At 37.2% G+C, this 17,700-nt stretch overlaps 1 protein-coding gene across 3 annotated transcripts in view; it reads left to right on the forward strand.

Moving 5' to 3' along the window:
- MSH4 (mutS homolog 4) overlaps window positions 1-17,700 on the forward strand; it is a 98,229-nt gene that overhangs the window by 59,985 nt on the left and 20,544 nt on the right. For all 3 annotated transcript variants that reach the window (XM_067726597.1, XM_067726596.1, XM_067726595.1), the window contains 3 exons: window positions 881-1,005; window positions 2,240-2,440; window positions 17,301-17,419. In XM_067726597.1, the coding sequence (XP_067582698.1) occupies window positions 881-1,005; window positions 2,240-2,440; window positions 17,301-17,419 (445 nt within the window). The remainder of the gene's footprint in view (window positions 1-880; window positions 1,006-2,239; window positions 2,441-17,300; window positions 17,420-17,700) is intronic.

Here is a 17,700-nt window from a genome sequence, read left to right on the forward strand (position 1 = left end):
TTCCACCATGATGTAGAACTTGGCACATCTGGGCTTATCTTGGGCCTAGATAAGTTTCATTAGGTTTATTCTTTTTCTTTAGTATGTAAGCCCTCAAATTCTCATGCCTTAGTACTTACATAACAATATCACAATAATGCCAGTCTTTTGCTGTTCATGAAACGGTAGCAATGTGTCTAGAAATAAGAACTAGGACATTGGTAAGCTGAGATGATAAAGATAAATGTTGGGCTTTCAAAACAATTTCAGAGCATAGACCAAAAAGATTATAAGATATAGTAAGCTGGGGAACATATTTCTCCACATAAGGGAAAAACTTTTATATTATGTCACAATATGATAACTGCCACATAAAAGCTTAAATAATTATGTTAGAATGTGTGTGTGTGTGTGTGTGTGTGTGTGTGTGTGTGTGTGTGTGAGAGAGAGAGAGAGAGAGAGAGAGGAGAGAGAGAGGAAGAGAGAATGGGTGAGAGAAAATACATAATAGCTTTTGTGTTGAATTTAACATTGCAAAAACAAAATTATTAGCAGATGGGATCTGTTGAAGTATAGTGAGGGCTTGCTTTGACCTATATAAAATATTTCTATTAATAAAAATTTATTTTATTAATATTTAATAAAAGGAGTTATTTTAAAAACTTGGTGTTAACACACTAGAAGATGGATTCTTTGCTACTAAGTAACTGTGACCTTGAGTATAAGCTTCAATTTCCTCATCTCTAAAATGAGGCAATAGAACAATAGACTTTACCTGTAGTGTACAACTCAAATGTGAATGTTATTTTACCTCAGACAATGAATTTAATATTGTTTTACAATTGCATTGTATGTGTCTCTGTAAAAGGCACTACTTGTCTTACCAAACATGTACTTTCAGGATAGTGTGCAAACTGCTTAGTGAGATTTATGAACATATTCATTGCTTACATAAACTGTCTGACACTGTGTCAATGCTGGATATGCTACTGTCATTTGCTCATGCCTGCACTCTTTCTGACTATGGTAAGTTATTTTCTTTGGGATAAATACGTTGCGTACTGAAATTTGTATTCCGTTCAAGCAATTTTATGTAACAATTATGAATGGTTTACATTTTTTCTTTTTACCTGAAATACAATGTCTTGCTTATGGTCCTAGACTAAGACTCAAAATACAGAAAGTGAAATTATCCTTAAATTTTCTTTTAAAAGTCAGAAAATTATTTACTGAGAAATTGAGAAATCACAAAGAAAAAAAAACAGCAAGAAACTTTAAAGTTTCCCCAAATAAGAAAGACTGTATGATGAGAAAAGGTATTTTACAAAGATTTTTTTCATTTTTGATATTTCTGTATTTCTTATGGAAATGTTAAATTTTTCAATTGGTATTATATAGGCCAAAACTTTTCAATCTTTTATGTCTCTTTTGGGGTTAAAACCTTACATTAGAGATCAGCTATTTTAATAGTAGTTTTCTTAACTATTAAGATATTTGATGTTGCTCCATTTTGAGAGGGACCATTCTAAAACTCAGAACTTATAAATAGTGAATTTTTGATGTTAAGAATGATTTAAAAATAGTAAAAAAAATTTCTAATCAGCCTCACTTTTATAATGAATACTTTCAAGTTTATCCATGTGTTTCATCTAGAAGCATGTAGCATTTTAATTTTTACTTGTCCTCCCACCCTCTTCACCTCAGAAATTATCTATACAGACCTGATCATTGTTTCTTGATATAAATTAACAAATCTTTTGTGTCTGTTTTCTCTACCCTCTGAGATTTCTTTTTACACAAAATTTCTATAACTTTGGACATAAAATTGTTTTTATTTGGTTTTACTCTATTTTTAGACCTCATTCAGAAAGCTAAGTATATCAAATTTGAAGTAATGCTTAAGACAAGGATTAAGTAAATGTGCAATTTTAGAGTACTTGTAAATTAATTATTTTAAAAGTGTTATCAATGGCTGATTGATTCATTTTAATTTATGCAAATCTGAAAAAGTTATGAACTCTTTTGGAGCCCAGCACAATGACACGGAGCTAAGTCTTAGATTTTTCTGGAAATGAATAAAAGTTGTGATGTGATTAGACTATGTCAATTATAATTTAGAAGGATTGGAGATAAAATGATACCTTAATGATATTGTTCCAAATTGACCCAGGTAAAATCACTGAAGTATAAACAGTATGTACATACCACAAAATCTTTAAGTATAAATATATTAATCTTTCAAAAACATTTTTCTCTTTAGTTCGGCCAGAGTTTACTGATACTTTAGCAATCAAACATGGATGGCACCCCATACTTGAAAAAATATCTGTGGAAAAACCTGTTGCCAACAATACCTATATTACAGAAGGGAGTAATTTTTTTATCATAACTGGACCAAATATGAGTGGGAAATCCACATATTTGAAACAGATTGCTCTTTGTCAGATTATGGCCCAGATTGGTAAGTTGTGGATTTACTTTATAATTACCAATTCTGCTCCCTATTTAAAACATTTTGTGCCCACTGTTTTATTTTTATTTTTTTAACATCTTTATTGGAGTATAATTGCTTTACAATGTTTTGTTAGTTTCTGCTGTATAAAAAGTGAATCAGCTGTTTGCTTACATATATCTCCATATCCACTCCCTCTTGCATCTCCCTTGCACCCTCCCTATCCACCCTTCTGGGTGGTCACAAAGCACCAAGCTGATCTTCCTGTGCTATGCAGCTGCTTCCCACTAGCTATCTGTTTTACATTTGTTAGTGTGTATATGTCAGTGCTACTCTCTCACTTTGTCCCAGCTTACCCTTCCCCCTCCCCGTGTCCTCAAGTCCATTCTCTACGTCTGCACCTTTATTCCTGTCCTGCCCCTAGGTTCATCAGAACCATTTTTTTTTTTTTTAAATTCCATATATATGTGTTAGCATACAGTATTTGTTTTTCTCTTTCTGAATTACTTCACTCTGCATGACAGACTCTAGGTTCATCCACCTCACTACAAATAACTCAATTTTGTTTCTTTTTATGGCTCAATAATATTCCATTGTATATATGTGTCACATCTTCTTTATCCACTCATCTGTGAATGGACACTTAGGTTGCTTCCATGTCCTGGCTATTGTAAATAGTGCTGCAATGAACATTGTGGTACATGACTCTTTTTGAATTATGGTTTTCTCAGGGTATGTGCCCAGTAGTGGGATTGCTGGGTCATTTGGTAGTTCTATTTGTAGTTTTTTAAGGAACCTCCATAATGTTCTCCATAGTGGTTGTATCAATTTACATTCCCACCAACAGTGCAAAAGAGTTCCCTTTTCTCCACACCCTCTCCAGCATTTAGTGTTTGTAGATTTTTTGATGATGGCCATTCTGACTCGGTGAGGTGATACCTCATTGTAGTTTTGATTTGCATTTCTCTAATGATTAGTGGTGTTGAGCATCCTTTCATGTGTTTGTTGGCAATCTGTATATCTTCTTTGGAGAAATGTCTATTTAGGTCTTCTGCCCATTTTCGATTGGGTTGTTTGTTTTTTTGATATTGAGCTGCATGAGTTCCTTGTATATTCTGGAGGTTAATCCTTTGTCAGTTGCTTTGTTTGCAAATATTTTATTTGATCCATTTGAAGTTTATTTTTGTGTATGGTGTTAGGGAGTATTCTAATTTCATTCTTTTACATGTAGCTGTCCAGTTTTCCCAGGTCCACTTATTGAAGAGGCTGTCTTTTCTACATTGTATATTCTTGCCTCCTTTGTCAAAGATAAGGTGACTATATGTGCGTGGGTTTATCTCTGGGCTTTCTGTCCTGTTCCATTGATCTATATTTCTGTTTTTGTGCCAGTACCATACTGTCTTGATTACTATAGCTTTGTAGTATGTCTGAAGTCAGGGAGCCTGATTCCTCCAGTTCCATTTTTCTTTCTCAAGATTGCTTTGGCTATTTGAGGTCTTTTGTGTTTCCATACAAATTGTCAAATTTTTTCTAGTTCTGTGAAAAATGCCACTGGTAATTTGATGGGGATTACTTTGAATCTGTAGCTGCTTTGGGTAATATAGTCACTTTCACAATATTGATTCTTCCAATCCAAGAACATGGTATATATTTCCATCTGTTTGTATCATCTTTGATTTCTTTCATCAGTGTCTTGTAGTTTTCTGCATGCAGGTCTTTTGCCTCCTTAGGTATGTTTATTCCTAGGTATTTTATGTTTTTGTTGTTATGGTAAATGGGAGTGTTTCCTTAATTTCTCATTCTGTTTTTTTGTTGTTAGTGTATAGGAATGCAAGAGATTTCTGTGCATTAATTTTATATCCTGCTACTTTACCAAATTCATTGATTAGCTCTAGTAGTTTCCTGGTGGCATCTTTAGGATTTTCTATGTATAGTATCATGTCACCTGTAAACAGTGACAGTTTTACTTCTTCTTATCCTACTTGGATTCATTTCATTTTGTTGTTTTCTCTGACAGCAGTGGCTAAAACCTCCAAAAGTATGTTGAGTAATAGTGGTGAGAGTGGGCAACCTTGTCTTGTTCCTGATCTTAGAGGAAATGCTTTCAGTTTTTCACCATTGAGAATGATGTTGGCTGTAGGTTTGTCATATATGGCTTTTATCATGTTGAGGTAGGTTCCCTCTATGCCCACTTTCTGGAGAGTTTTTATCATAAATGGGTGCTGAGTGTTGTCAAAAGCTTTTCCTGCATCTATTGAGATTATCATATGGTTTTTAATACTTCAGTTTCTTAATATGGTATATCACATTGATTGATTTGCATATATTGAATATATATTGCATATATCCCTTGAATTCCAGGGATAAACCCCACTTGATCATGGTGTATGATCCTTTTAATGTGCTGTTGGATTCTGTTTGCTAGCATTTTGTTGAGGATTTTTGCATCTATATTCCTCAGTGATATTGGCCTGTAGTTTTCTCTTTTTGTGACATCTTTTTCTGGTTTTGGTATCAGGGTGATGGTGGCCTCGTAGAATGAGTTAGGGAGTGTTCCTCCCTCTGCTATATTTTGGAAGAGTTTGAGAGGGATACGTGTTAGCTCTTCTCTAAATGTTTGATAGAATTTGCCTGTGAAGCCATCTGGTCCTGGACTTTTGTTTGTTGGAAGATTTTTAATCACAATTTCAATTTCAGTGCTTGTGATTGGCTTGTTCATGTTTTCTATTTCTTCCTGGTTCAGTCTTGAAAGTTTGTGCATTTCTAAGAATTTGTCCATTTCTTCCAGGTTGTCCCATTTATTGACATATAGCTGCTTGTAGTAGTCTCTCATGATCCTTTGTATTTCTGCAGTTTCAGTTGTTACTTCTCCTTTTTCATTTCTAATTCTGTTGATTTGAGTCTTCTCCCTTTGTTTCCTGATGAGTCTGGCTAATGGTTTATCAATTTTGTGTATCTTCTCCCAGAACCGGCTTTTATTTTTATTGGTCTTTGCTGTTGTTTCCTTCATTTCTTTTTCGTTTATTTCTGATCTGATCTTTATGATTTCTTTCCTTCTGCTAACTTTGGGGTTTTTTTGTTCTTCTTTCTCTAATTGCTTTAGGTGTAAGGTTAGGTTGTTTATTTGAGATTTTTCTTGTTTCTTGAGGTAGGATTGTATTGCTATAAAGTTTCCTCTTAGAACAGCTTTTGCTGCATCCCATAGGTTTTGGGTCGTCATGTTTTCATTGTCATTTGTTTCTAGATATTTTTTGATTTCTTCTTTGATTTCTTCAGTGATCTCTTGGTTGTTTAGTAGTGTATTGCTTAGCCTCCACGTGTTTTGTTTTTTTTTTATTTTTTTTCCCGTAATTGATATCTAGTCTCATAGCGTTGTGATTGGGAAAGATACTTGATATGATTTCAATTTTCTTAAATATACCAAGGCTTGATTTGTGACCCAAGATATGGTCTTTCCTGGAGAATGTTCCATGAGCACTTGAGAAGAAAGTGTATTCTGTGGTTTTTGGATGGAATGTCCTATAAATATCAGTTAGGTCCATCTTGTTTAATGTGTCATTTAAAACTTTTGTTTCCTTATTTATTTTCTGTTTGGATGATTTGTTGATTGGTGTAAGTGGGGTGTTAAAGTCACCAACTATTATTGTGTTACTCTTGATTTCCCTGTTTAAGGCTGTTAGCATTTGCCTTATGTATTGAGGTGCTCCTATGTTGGGTGGGTAAATATTTACAGTTGTTATATCTCATTCTTGGATTGATCCTTTGGTCATTATGTAGTGTCCTTTGTCTCTTACAATAGTCTTTATTTTAAAGTCTATTTTTCTGATATGAGAATTGCTACTCCAGCTTTCTTTTGTTTTCCATTTGCATGGAATATCTTTTTCCCATCCCCTCATTTTCAGTCTGTATGTGTCCCTAGATCTGAAGTGGGTCTCTTGTAGAGAGCATATGTACAGGTCTTGTTTTTGTACCCATTAAGCCAATCTGTATCTTTTGGTTGGAGCACTTAACCCAATTATCGATATGTATGGTCCTATTACCATTTTCTTAATTGTTTTGGCTTTGTTTTTGTAGGTCTTTTCCTTCTCTTGTGTTTCCTGCCAAGAGAAGTTCCTTTAGCATTTGTTGTAAAGCTGGTTTGGTGGTGCTGAATTCTCTTATCTTTTGCTATCTATAAAGGTGTTTTTTTTAAAGATTATTTTAAAAATTTATTTGTTTTTGGCTGTGTTGGATCTTCATTGCTGTGCGCAGGGGTTTCTCTATTTATGGCGAGCAGGGGCTACTCTTCATTGTGGTGCACGGCTTGTCATTGTGGTGGCTTCTATTGTTGTGAGCACGGGCTCTAGGTGTGTGGGCTTCAGTAGTTGTGGCACATGGGTTCAGTAGTTGTGGCTTATGGGCTCTAAAGCGCAGGCTCAGTAGTTGTGGCGCACTGGCTTAGTTGCTGCACAACATGTGGATCTTCCCAGACCAGGGCTCAAACCCATGTCCCCTGCCTTGGCAGGTGGATTCTTAACCACTGCACTACCAGGGAAATCCCTTGTCTGTAAAGGTTTTAATTTCTCCATCGAATCTGAATGAGATCCTTGCTGGGTAGAGAAATCTTGGTTGTAGGTTTTTCCCTTTCATCACTTTAAATTCGTCCTGCCACTCCCTTCTGGCTTGCAGAGTTTCTTCTGAAAGATCAGCTGTTAACCTGATGGGGAATCCCTTGTATATTATTTGTTGCTTTTCCCTTGCTGCTTTTAATATTTTTTCTTTGTATTTAATTTTTGGTAGTTTGATTAATATTTGTCTTGGTGTGTTTCTCTTTGGGTTTATCCTGTATGGGACTCTCTGCACTTCCTGGACTTGATTGACTATTTCCTTTTCCATGTTATCGAAATTTTCGACTATAATCTCTTCAGACATTTTCTCAGACCCTTTCTTTTTGTCTTCTTCTGGGACCCCTGTAATTCGAATGTTCCCATGTTTAATGTTGTCCCAGAGGCCTCTGAGCCTGTCCTGAATTCTTCTCATTCTTTTTCTTTATTCTGCTCCCTGGCAATTATTTCCACCATTTTATCTTCTAGCTCACTTATCTGTACTTCTGCCTCAGTTATTCTGCTATTGATTCCTTCTAGAGTATTTTTAATTTCAATTATTGTGTTGTTCATCACTGCTTGTTTGCTCTTTAGTTCTTCTAGATCCTTTTTAAATGTTCTTGTATTTTCTCCATTCTGTTTCCAAGAGTTTGGATCATCTTTACTATCATTACTCTGAATTCTTTTTCAGGTAGTTTGCGTATTTCGGCTTCATTTGTTTGGTCTTAATGGTTTTTACTTTGCTCCTTCGTCTGTAACATACTTTTTTGTCATTTCATTTTCTATTTTTTTGGTGGGTTGTGCTGCATTCCTGTCTTACTGGTTTTTTGGCCTGAGGCATCCAGCACCAGAGTTTTCAGGCAGTTGGATAGAGCTGGGTCTTGGTGCTGATATGAGGACCTCCAGGAGGCCTCACTCCAATTGATATTCCCTGGGGTCTGAGGTTCTCTGTTAGTCCAGTGATTTGGATTTGGAGCTCCCACCACAGGAGCTCAGGCCTGACCTCCAGCCTGGGAACCAAGATTCCGCAAGCTGCATGGCGCGGAAAAAAAAGAAAGAAAAGAAAGGAGCAGTACAATATCAAAGAATAATAAACAAAATAAAGTTAGAAAGATAAAAAATATATTAGGAAAAATAAAAATATAATTGAAACAACTGCAACAAGGTAAAATAAAACCACAACAGAAAAAAAAAAAAAAAAAGGAGGGCCTCCGGGGGGAACAGGCCAAAAGGAGAGAACAATAACAAAGTATAAAGAATAAAAGAAAATTAGAAAAATAAAATATTTATTAGGAAAAATAAAAATATAAATGAATGAACAACAATGAATCAACAAGGTAAAACAGAACCCGAATCTAAAAGAGGGGGAAAAAAAGTCTTGGCTTTGGGGGTGGAGTTGAGGGGGGGGAACTTAACAAGGGGTGGGGTTTAGGGCAGGGCAGCACCTAGGCGGGTGGGGGGGTGACGTTTGAGTATGGGGCGGTAACTAGGCTGAGGACCCATGCAGCCAGAAAAGGCCTTGGTGGTGGGGCCTAGGTAGGGTGACATTCAGATGTGGGGTGGAGCCTCTACTTAGGACCTGTGCTGAAGGGGAGAGGCAGCACGTGGAAAGGAGGGCCTCTGGAGTGTGGGGTTCTGGAGTTTGGAGATAAGGCCCTGAGGGAGGGTATGTGGGTGGGGTTTAGGCCCAGCGCATTGGAGGGTGTCTCCAAGTGTAGAGGTAGGGCCCTGGATGGGGGTGTAGGGGCAGGGCTTGGGCTCTGCACGTCAGGAGGGAGCCTCCGAAGGCAGAGGATTAGTCCTGGGAACCCAGCAGGCTCCCCAGTGCCTAAGTGGACAGGGAATTCCCAGCACTGGCTGTGTTCCCTTCCTCCTCTGCATGCCCCACCCCACCGTGTCTTCCAGTGTCTCCTCCAGGGTCTCCCCCGTCCCTACTGGACCCCTAACCGTGGGTGGGTCCCACTGGGTGTAGGAATACCTATCCTCCCCCAGCCACCCTTCAGGGGTGCCAGTCTCGGAGGTCCGGCCTTTACTTTTGCTCTCCTCCCTCCCTCCCACTCCCTCAGGACCCGCCAGGCTGGAGGGGCCCTTGGTGGACAGAGGATCAGGCCTTGGATCTCAGCAGGGTCCTGGGGTCCAAGTGGGCAGGGGAAACCTGGCCACACTCCCTTTTGATTCTCTGCCCTCCCAATGGTTCCCCAATTTCCCCCTTCGGGTGTGGGATCCCTTCCCCTCCCCCAGCTGCCCCTCAGGATCACCAGTCCCATCCCACCTCCACTTCTCCTTCCGCTTCACTCCCCACATGCCCCACGTCCTACCCGGTCACTGGGGGTTCCTCCCATCCCCTTAGGTGTCCGTGGCCCTCCAGTGGTGCCTGGTAGGTGCCCTAGTTGTGCAGAGACACGAATTCTACATCCTCCTAGTTCACCATCTTGACTCCGCCTGTGTCCAGTATTTTAGATCTAGGTGCGTAATTAACCCAAGAACAGTTTGGAGTAGATTTTCTTACCTAAAAGTATAATAGTGTCTAATATATATACATACCATAAGTTTTACTATTTGGTATTTATTAAGCTCCATCCAGTTTGGATTACATTGTACTGAAAATTTTGTGGGATATAACAAAAGTAGAAATTACCTTACAATAGCTATTAGTGTTGCATCAACTACTGCTAAACTGAATCATATAATTATCTGAGATTCAAAAAGTTCGTTGGGAGGAAAAGTGAAATAAGTAGGATAAACTGCTGCTTCTAATAACGCATGTAAGATTTTCCCCAAATTATAACATTGGGCACAGAAACATTTCCCTTACTTAATTTAAGGGGTACCAATAACTTGGCTACGGCAACTGATATATTACACACACGTGTGTATACACACACATGTAAATGGCTATCACTGGCCCAACATTGTTACATATTTCTTGTCATAGAGGCATACTCACTGCTTATCTCTGAAAACTGGGTTCCTTGAGGACTATATGAATCAGAGATGAGATGATTGGTCCTAATGCAGTGGTTCTCAAGCAGGGATGATTTTGGTTCCCCTCATCCCCTGGAATTTGGCAATGTCTGGAGACATTTTTAATTGTAACAACTGAGGGGAGTATAAAATCCAGAGATGCTGCTAAATATCCTGCAATGCACAGAACAGCCACCTTCTCCATTTCACCCACCCCACCCCAGTCCACACACATACACAAGAAAGATTTATCCAGCCCAAGATGTGGTTGAAAAACCTTGGTCTAGTGTAATGGATTGTAAGAGAAATACAGCAATAGCAATATTGATCATACAGTACAAATTTACCCTTACTACCAGGAAAGAAAATTAGAGATGAACGAATGAATGAATAAACAGTAAATATTTTATTGAGTTTATAGTTTAAAAGGCCATCTTAGATAACTTCCCTCCCCTTATAAGAATACTGATTCATACGTTACATGATAATCTTACTTCTGTTTGAATTGTTATAAGGAGTTCTATCCTTTAAAAAAACAGGCTATCTAATTGTTGGATAGCTGTAATTGTTAGAACATTCATTATACTGATTTGAAATTTAACTTCCTATAACTTCTACTCACTAGTCGTAATTGTTATCATCTATGCATTTCAGAATCATCTAGTATCTCCTGAGAATAGCCTCTCAAATATTTGAAGAAAATTACTATTACTCTACTTCTCTTGTCACTGTCCATCTTCAGCCTCTGAAATACCTAAAAGTATATATATGATCTGATCATAAAGGAAACAGTAGGACTTGAAAGGCACCAAAGTTAAGAATACAGGCTTTGGAGCTAGACCTAGCTTGTCTAGTTACTGGCTGTATGATCTTAGGCAAATTATTTAACCTCCTTAGTTTTTCTATCTGTAAATAAAAATTATAATGGTACCTATGTCTAAGAAGTGTTGTAAAGATTAAGCAAGATAATATATATAAAATCCTGTGGACTTAAGGGAAGGGTATGAGAAAGAAAGAGACTTTCCAGATAGAGGTAAGAGAATGTTCCAAAGCACAGAAGCAAAAAACAGTATGATGTTCCCAAGGAACCACAAGGAATCCAGAGGCTTAGTGGTTCTTTTGCTTTGTAGAACAAAGAGTGGCTGTGAGAAGTGGCAGGCTTAAAGCTGGAGAGATGGGCAGGAGTCAGATTGTGAAGGGCCTTAGATACTTAATGGAAGAGATAGAACTTTATCCAGAAATCTGTAGGGAGCTATTGAAATTTAAGTAGGAGAATGGCACAATTGGACTTGAGTTTTAGATAGCTCACTCTGGTTAATGTACGGTTAGAGGAGAGCCAGATTAGAAGCAAAATAGCAGCCAGTAGGTTTCTTTGATATAATGATAAGTTGAGAGCCTTTTAGGTGGAGATAACAGAGAAGGGAAAATATTAACATATACCATATACGTGATATTCTATACTTGATATTTTCACATTTATTTTCACATTTAATCCTTTTGGCAATCCTATGAGAAAGTTGTATTTAAGATAGCTGCTTTCTGAGGTGCGATAATTATAATTGCCACTATTATTATTATTACTTTTATTTTTATTAGTATTATCCTGACTTTTGCTTTCTCTTCCTGCTAGTCCTTATTATTCAGAGATAGATCCTATTCTTCACCTTTGCCTTTCTTTTATTTTATTTTGTTTGTTTTTTGTTTTTTTGCGGTACGCGGGCCTCTCACTGTTGTGGCCTTTTCCGTTGCGGAGCACAGGCTCCGGACGCGCAGGCTCAGCAGCCATGGCTCACGGGCCCAGCCTTTCTGCGGCATGTTGGATCTTCCCGGACCGGGGCACGAACCCGTGTCCCCTGCATCAGCAGGCTGACTCTCAACCACTGTGCCACCAGTGAAGCCCTGCCTTTGTTTTAAATCCTGTACTAATCTGGCTTTGTTTGTTCGCCCCCATTATTTCACCATTTTGTCTGTACAGAGTTCTGTATACTTGATACTTTTCCCATTCAACTATTTGTATATTTTTATCTTCCTATGGTTTTAGAATGCCTTTTATATCCCACTTTGTAGAGAGGTATATTAATCAGATTGATTTGTTTTCAAAAGATGAATATTTTAGATTAGTTAGCCTGATAATTTCTCAGACAGAAACAGTCTTGTGGATGAAAATTTACCTTATTAAAAAAAGGACATATTTAAAGTGATGAAGGAGAAAAACCTACAACCAAGATCTGATTCAGCAAGGATCTGATTCAGATTTGAAGGAGAAATTAAAACCTTTACAGACAAGCAAAAGCTGAGACAGTTCACCCCACCAAACCAGATTTACAACAACTGCTAAAGGATCTTCTCTAGTCAAGAAACACAAGAGAAGGAAAAGACCTACAGTAACAAACCCAAAACAATTAAGAAAATGGGAATAGGAACATACATATCGATAATTACCTTAAATGTAAATGGTCTAAATGCTCCCACCAAAAGACACAGATTGGCTGAATGGATACAAAAACAAGACCCATATATATGCTGTATATAAGAGACCCACTTCAGACCTAGAGACACATACAAACTGAAAGTGAGGGGATGGAAAAAGATATTCCATGCAAATGGAAACCAAAAGAAAGCTGGAGTAGCAATTCTCGTATCAGACAAAATAGACTGTAAAATAAAGACTATTAGAAGAGACAAAGAAGGACACTACATAATGATCAAGGGATCAATCCAAGAAGAAGATATAACAATGGTAAATATTTATGCACCCAACATAGGAGCACCTCAAAACGTAAGGCAAATACTAACAGCCATAAAAGGGGAAATTGACAGTAAAACGTTCATAGTAGGGGACTTTAACACCCCACTTTCACCAATGGACAGATCATCCAAACAGAAAATAAATAAGGAAAAAAAGCTTTAAATGACACATTAAACAAGATGGACTTAATTGATATTTATAGGACATTCCATCCAAAAACAACAGAATACACATTTTTCTCAAGTGCTCATGGAACATTCTCCAGGATAGAGCATATCTTGGGTCACAAATCAAGCCATGGGAAATTTAAGAAAATTGAAATTTTATCAAGTATCTTTTCCGACCACAATGCTATGAGACTAGATATCAATTACAGTACAAGATATGTAAAAAATACAAACACATGGAGGCTAAACAATACACTACTTAATAACGAAGTGATAACTGAAGAAATCAAAGAGGAAATCAAAAAATACCTAGAAACAAATGACAATGAAAACGCGATGACCCAAAACCTAGGGGATGAAGCAAAAGCAGTTCTAAGAGGGAAATTTACAGCAATACAATCCTACCTTAAGAAACAAGAAACATCTCAAATAAACAACCTACCCTTACACCTAAACGAATTAGAGAAAGAAGAACAAGAAAACCCCACAGTTAGCAGAAGGAAAGAAATAAAGATCAGATGAGAAATAAATGAAAAAGAAATGAAGGGAACGATAGCAAAGATCAGTAAAACTAAAAGCTTGTTCTTTGAGAAGATAAACATAATTGGTAAACCATTAGCCAGACTCATCAAGAAAAAAAGGGAGAAAACTCAAATCAATAGAATTAGAAATGAAAAAGGAGAAGTAATAACTGACACTGCAGAAATACAAAAGACGATGAGAGATTATTACAAGCAACTCTATGCCAATAAAATGGACAACCTGGGAGAAATGGACAAATTCTTAGAAATGGACAACCTGCCAAGACTGAATTAGGAAGAAATAGAAAATATGAACAGACCAATCACAAGCACTGAAATTGAAACTGTGATTAAAAATCTTCCAACAAACAAAAGTCCAGGACCAGATGGCTTCACAGGCGAATTCTGTCAAACATTTAGAGAAGAGTTAACACCTATCCTTCTCAAACTCTTCCAAAATATAGCAGAGGGAGGAACACTCCCAAACTCATTCTACGAGGCCACCATCACCCTGATACCAAAACCAGACAAGGATGTCATAAAGAAAGAAAACTACAGACCAATATCACTGAGGAACATAGATGCAAAAATCCTCAACAAAATGCCAGCAAACAGAATCCAACAGCACATTAAAAGGATCATACACCATGATCAAGTGGGGTTTACCCCAGGAATGTAAGGATTCTTCAATATATGCAAATCAATCAATGTGATACACCATATTAACAAATTGAAGGAGAAAGACCATATGATCATCTCAGTAGATGCAGAGAAAGCTTTTGACAAAATTCAACACCCATTTATGATAAAAACCTTGTAGAAAGTAGGTATAGAGGGAACTTTCCTCAACATAATAAAGGCCATATATAACAAACCCACAGGCAACATCGTACTCAATGGTGAAAAACTGAAAGCATTTCCACTAAGATCAGGAACAAGACAAGGTTGCCCACTCTCACCACTCTTATTCAACATAGTTTTGGAAGTTTTAGCCACAGCAATCAGAGAAGAAAAGGAAATAAAAAGGAATCCAAATCGTGAAAGAAGAAGTATAGCTGTCACTGTTTGCAGATGACATGATACTATACATAGAGAATCCTAAAGATGCTACCAGAAAACTACTAGAGCTAATCAATGAATTTGGTAAAGTAGCAGGATATAAAATTAATGCACAGAAATCTTTGGCATTCCTATACACTAATGATGAAAAATCTGAATGTGAAATCAAGAAAACACTCCCATTTACCATTGCAGCAAAAAGAATAAAATATCTAGGAATAAACCTACCTAAGGAGACAAAAGACCTGTATGCAGAAAATTATAAGACACTGATGAAAGAAATTAAAGATGATACAAATAGATGGAGAGATATACCATGTTCTTGGATTGGAAGAATCAATATTGTGAAAATGACTCTACTACCCAAAGCAATCTATGGATTCAGTGCAATCCCTATCAAACTACCAATGGCAATTTTCACAGAGCTAGAACAAAAAATTTCAGAATTTATATGGAAACACAAAAGACCCCGAATAGCCAAGTTAATCTTGAGAACGAAAAACGGAGCTGGAGGAATCAGGCTCCCTGACTTCAGCCTATACTACAAAGCTACAGTAATCAAGACAGTATGGTACTGGCATAAAAACAGAAATATAGATCAATGGAACAGGATAGAAAGCCCAGAGATAAACCCATGCACATATGGTCACCTTATCTTTTCTAAAGGAGGCAGGAATGTACAGTGGAGAAAGGACAGCCTCTTCAATAAGTGGTGCTGGGAAAACTGGACAGCTACATGTAAAAGTATGAGTTTAGAACACTCCCTAACACCATACACAAAAATAAGCTCAAAATGGATTAAAGACCTAAATGTAAGGCCAGAAACTATCAAACTCTTAGAGGAAAACATAGGCAGAGCACTCTATGACAAAAATCACAGCAAAATCCTTTTAGACCCACCTCCTAGAGAAATGGAAATAAAAATAAAAATAAACAAATGGGACCTAATGAAACTTCAAAGCTTTTGCACAGCAAAGGAAACCAAAAGACCAAAAGACAACCCTGAGAATTGGAGAAAATATTTGCAAATGAAGCAACTGGCAAAGGATTAATCTCCAAAATTTACAAGCAGCTCATGCAGCTCAATAACAAAAAAACAAACAACCCAATCCAAAAATGGGCAGAAGACCTAAATAGACATTTCTCCAAAGAAGATATAGAGTGCCCACAAACACATGAAAGAATGCTCAACATCATTAATCATTAGAGAAATGCAAATCAAAACTACCATGAGATATCATCTCACACCGGTCAGAATGTCCATCATCAAAAAATCTAGAAACAATAAATGCTGGAGAGGGTGTGGAGAAAAGGGAACACTCTTGCACTGCTGATGGGAATGTGGGTTGATACAGCTACTATGGAGAACAGTATGGAGGTTCCTTAAAAAACTACAAATAGAACTACCATATGACCCAGCAATCCCACTACTGGGCATATACCCTGAGAAAACCATAATTCAAAAATAGTCATGCAGCTCTATTTACAATAACCAGGAGATGGAAACAACCTAAGTGTTCATCATCGGATGAATGGATAAAGAAGATGTGGCACATATATACAATGGAATATTACTCAGCCATAAAAAGAAACAAAATTGAGGCTTCTCTGGTGGTGCAGTGGTTGAGAGTCCACCTGCTAATGTAGGGGGCGCGGGTTCGTGCCCCGGTCCGGGAAGATCCCACATACCGCGGAGCGGCTGGGCCTGTGAGCCATGGCTGCTGAGCCTGCGCATCCGGAGCCTGTGCTCGGCAACGGGAGAGCCCACAACAGTGAGAGCCCGTGTACCACAAAAAAATAAAAAATAAAAAAATAACGAAATTGAGTTATTTGTAGTGAGGTGGATGGACCTAGAGTCTGTTATACAGAGTGAAGTAAATCAGAAAGAGAAAGACAAATACCGTATGCTAACACATATATATGGAATCTAAGGGAAAAAAATGTCATGAAGAACCTAGGGGTAAGACAGGAATAAAGACACAGACCTACTAGAGAATGGACTTGAGGATATGTGGAGGGGAAAGGGTAAGCTGTGACAAAGTGAGAGAGTGTCATGGACATATATACACTACCAAACATAAAATAGATAGCTAGTGGAAGCAGACACATAGCACAGGGAGATCAGCTCGGTGCTTTGTGACCACCTAGAGGGGTGGGATAGGGAGGGTGGGAGGGAGGGAGACGCAAGAGGGAAGAGATATGGGAACATATGTATATGTATAACTGATTCACTTTGGTATAAAGCAGAAACTCACCATTGTAAAGCAATTATACTCCAATAATAATGTAAAAAATAAATAAGAAATAAAGATCAGCTGTTAACCTTAAAAAACAAAATTAAGTGTTTTGCATTCATTCTAATTATGGGTATTTCTGTACTCTTCTAATAACAGATATTTCCTAATATATCTTTCTATAATGATTTTATCAACTTGAGCTTCGTAACCATTTCCTTCAGATTTACATATTTTGAGTATTCTTTATCATCTAAATATATAAAATTTTTGTCATGTTTATAACTTTCCTAATATACTTGAATATATATTATCTATTTTCAACTTCCAAATAACTGTACAATAGGTAGGATAAGTATTTCCATTTTTTATGTGAGGAAGATGAAGCTGGGAGAATTAAGTGCTGTCCAAGGTTGTACAGCAAATGACGGGGCTGGGGCCACATCTTCTAGTTCCATACCCAGTGATCTTTCCACCACATTAATTCTTAGACAGGCTAGTAAATAATCTGAGTTGGTGGAAAGTGCAAAATGTTAGTAGTACTTATGTTTTATAAAAGCATCTCAGTTTACTTTGACCTTATATTTTATAGGATCATATGTTCCAGCAGAATATGCTTCCTTTAGAATTGCTGAACAGATTTTTACAAGAATAAGTACTGATGATGATATTGAAACAAATTCATCAACATTTATGAAGGAAATGAAAGAGGTACCCAAGCTCAACTTTTCTTCTGTTAAAAGCATATTGAATTCTCCTATTAATGGTCAGTTATAACATAAGAAAGTATTCTTATACTAAAGCATGCAGATGTGTTTATACTCCTCTACAAGAGCCAGAGGGCAGTCAAAGACAGCTTCCTAATTTCTGTCTTATGTGGAAATGGAAGCAAATGTTTTAATGAAAAATACAGCTTTAAAGAAAAAGCTAGTATTATTGAGTGATAAAAATGCGCATTCATGTTTTTGTGTGAAATATATAAAAGACTTCAG

This window comes from Pseudorca crassidens, chromosome 2 (genome assembly GCF_039906515.1).
Source record: "Pseudorca crassidens isolate mPseCra1 chromosome 2, mPseCra1.hap1, whole genome shotgun sequence".
In the NCBI taxonomy this organism is placed as follows: Eukaryota; Metazoa; Chordata; class Mammalia; order Artiodactyla; family Delphinidae; genus Pseudorca; species Pseudorca crassidens.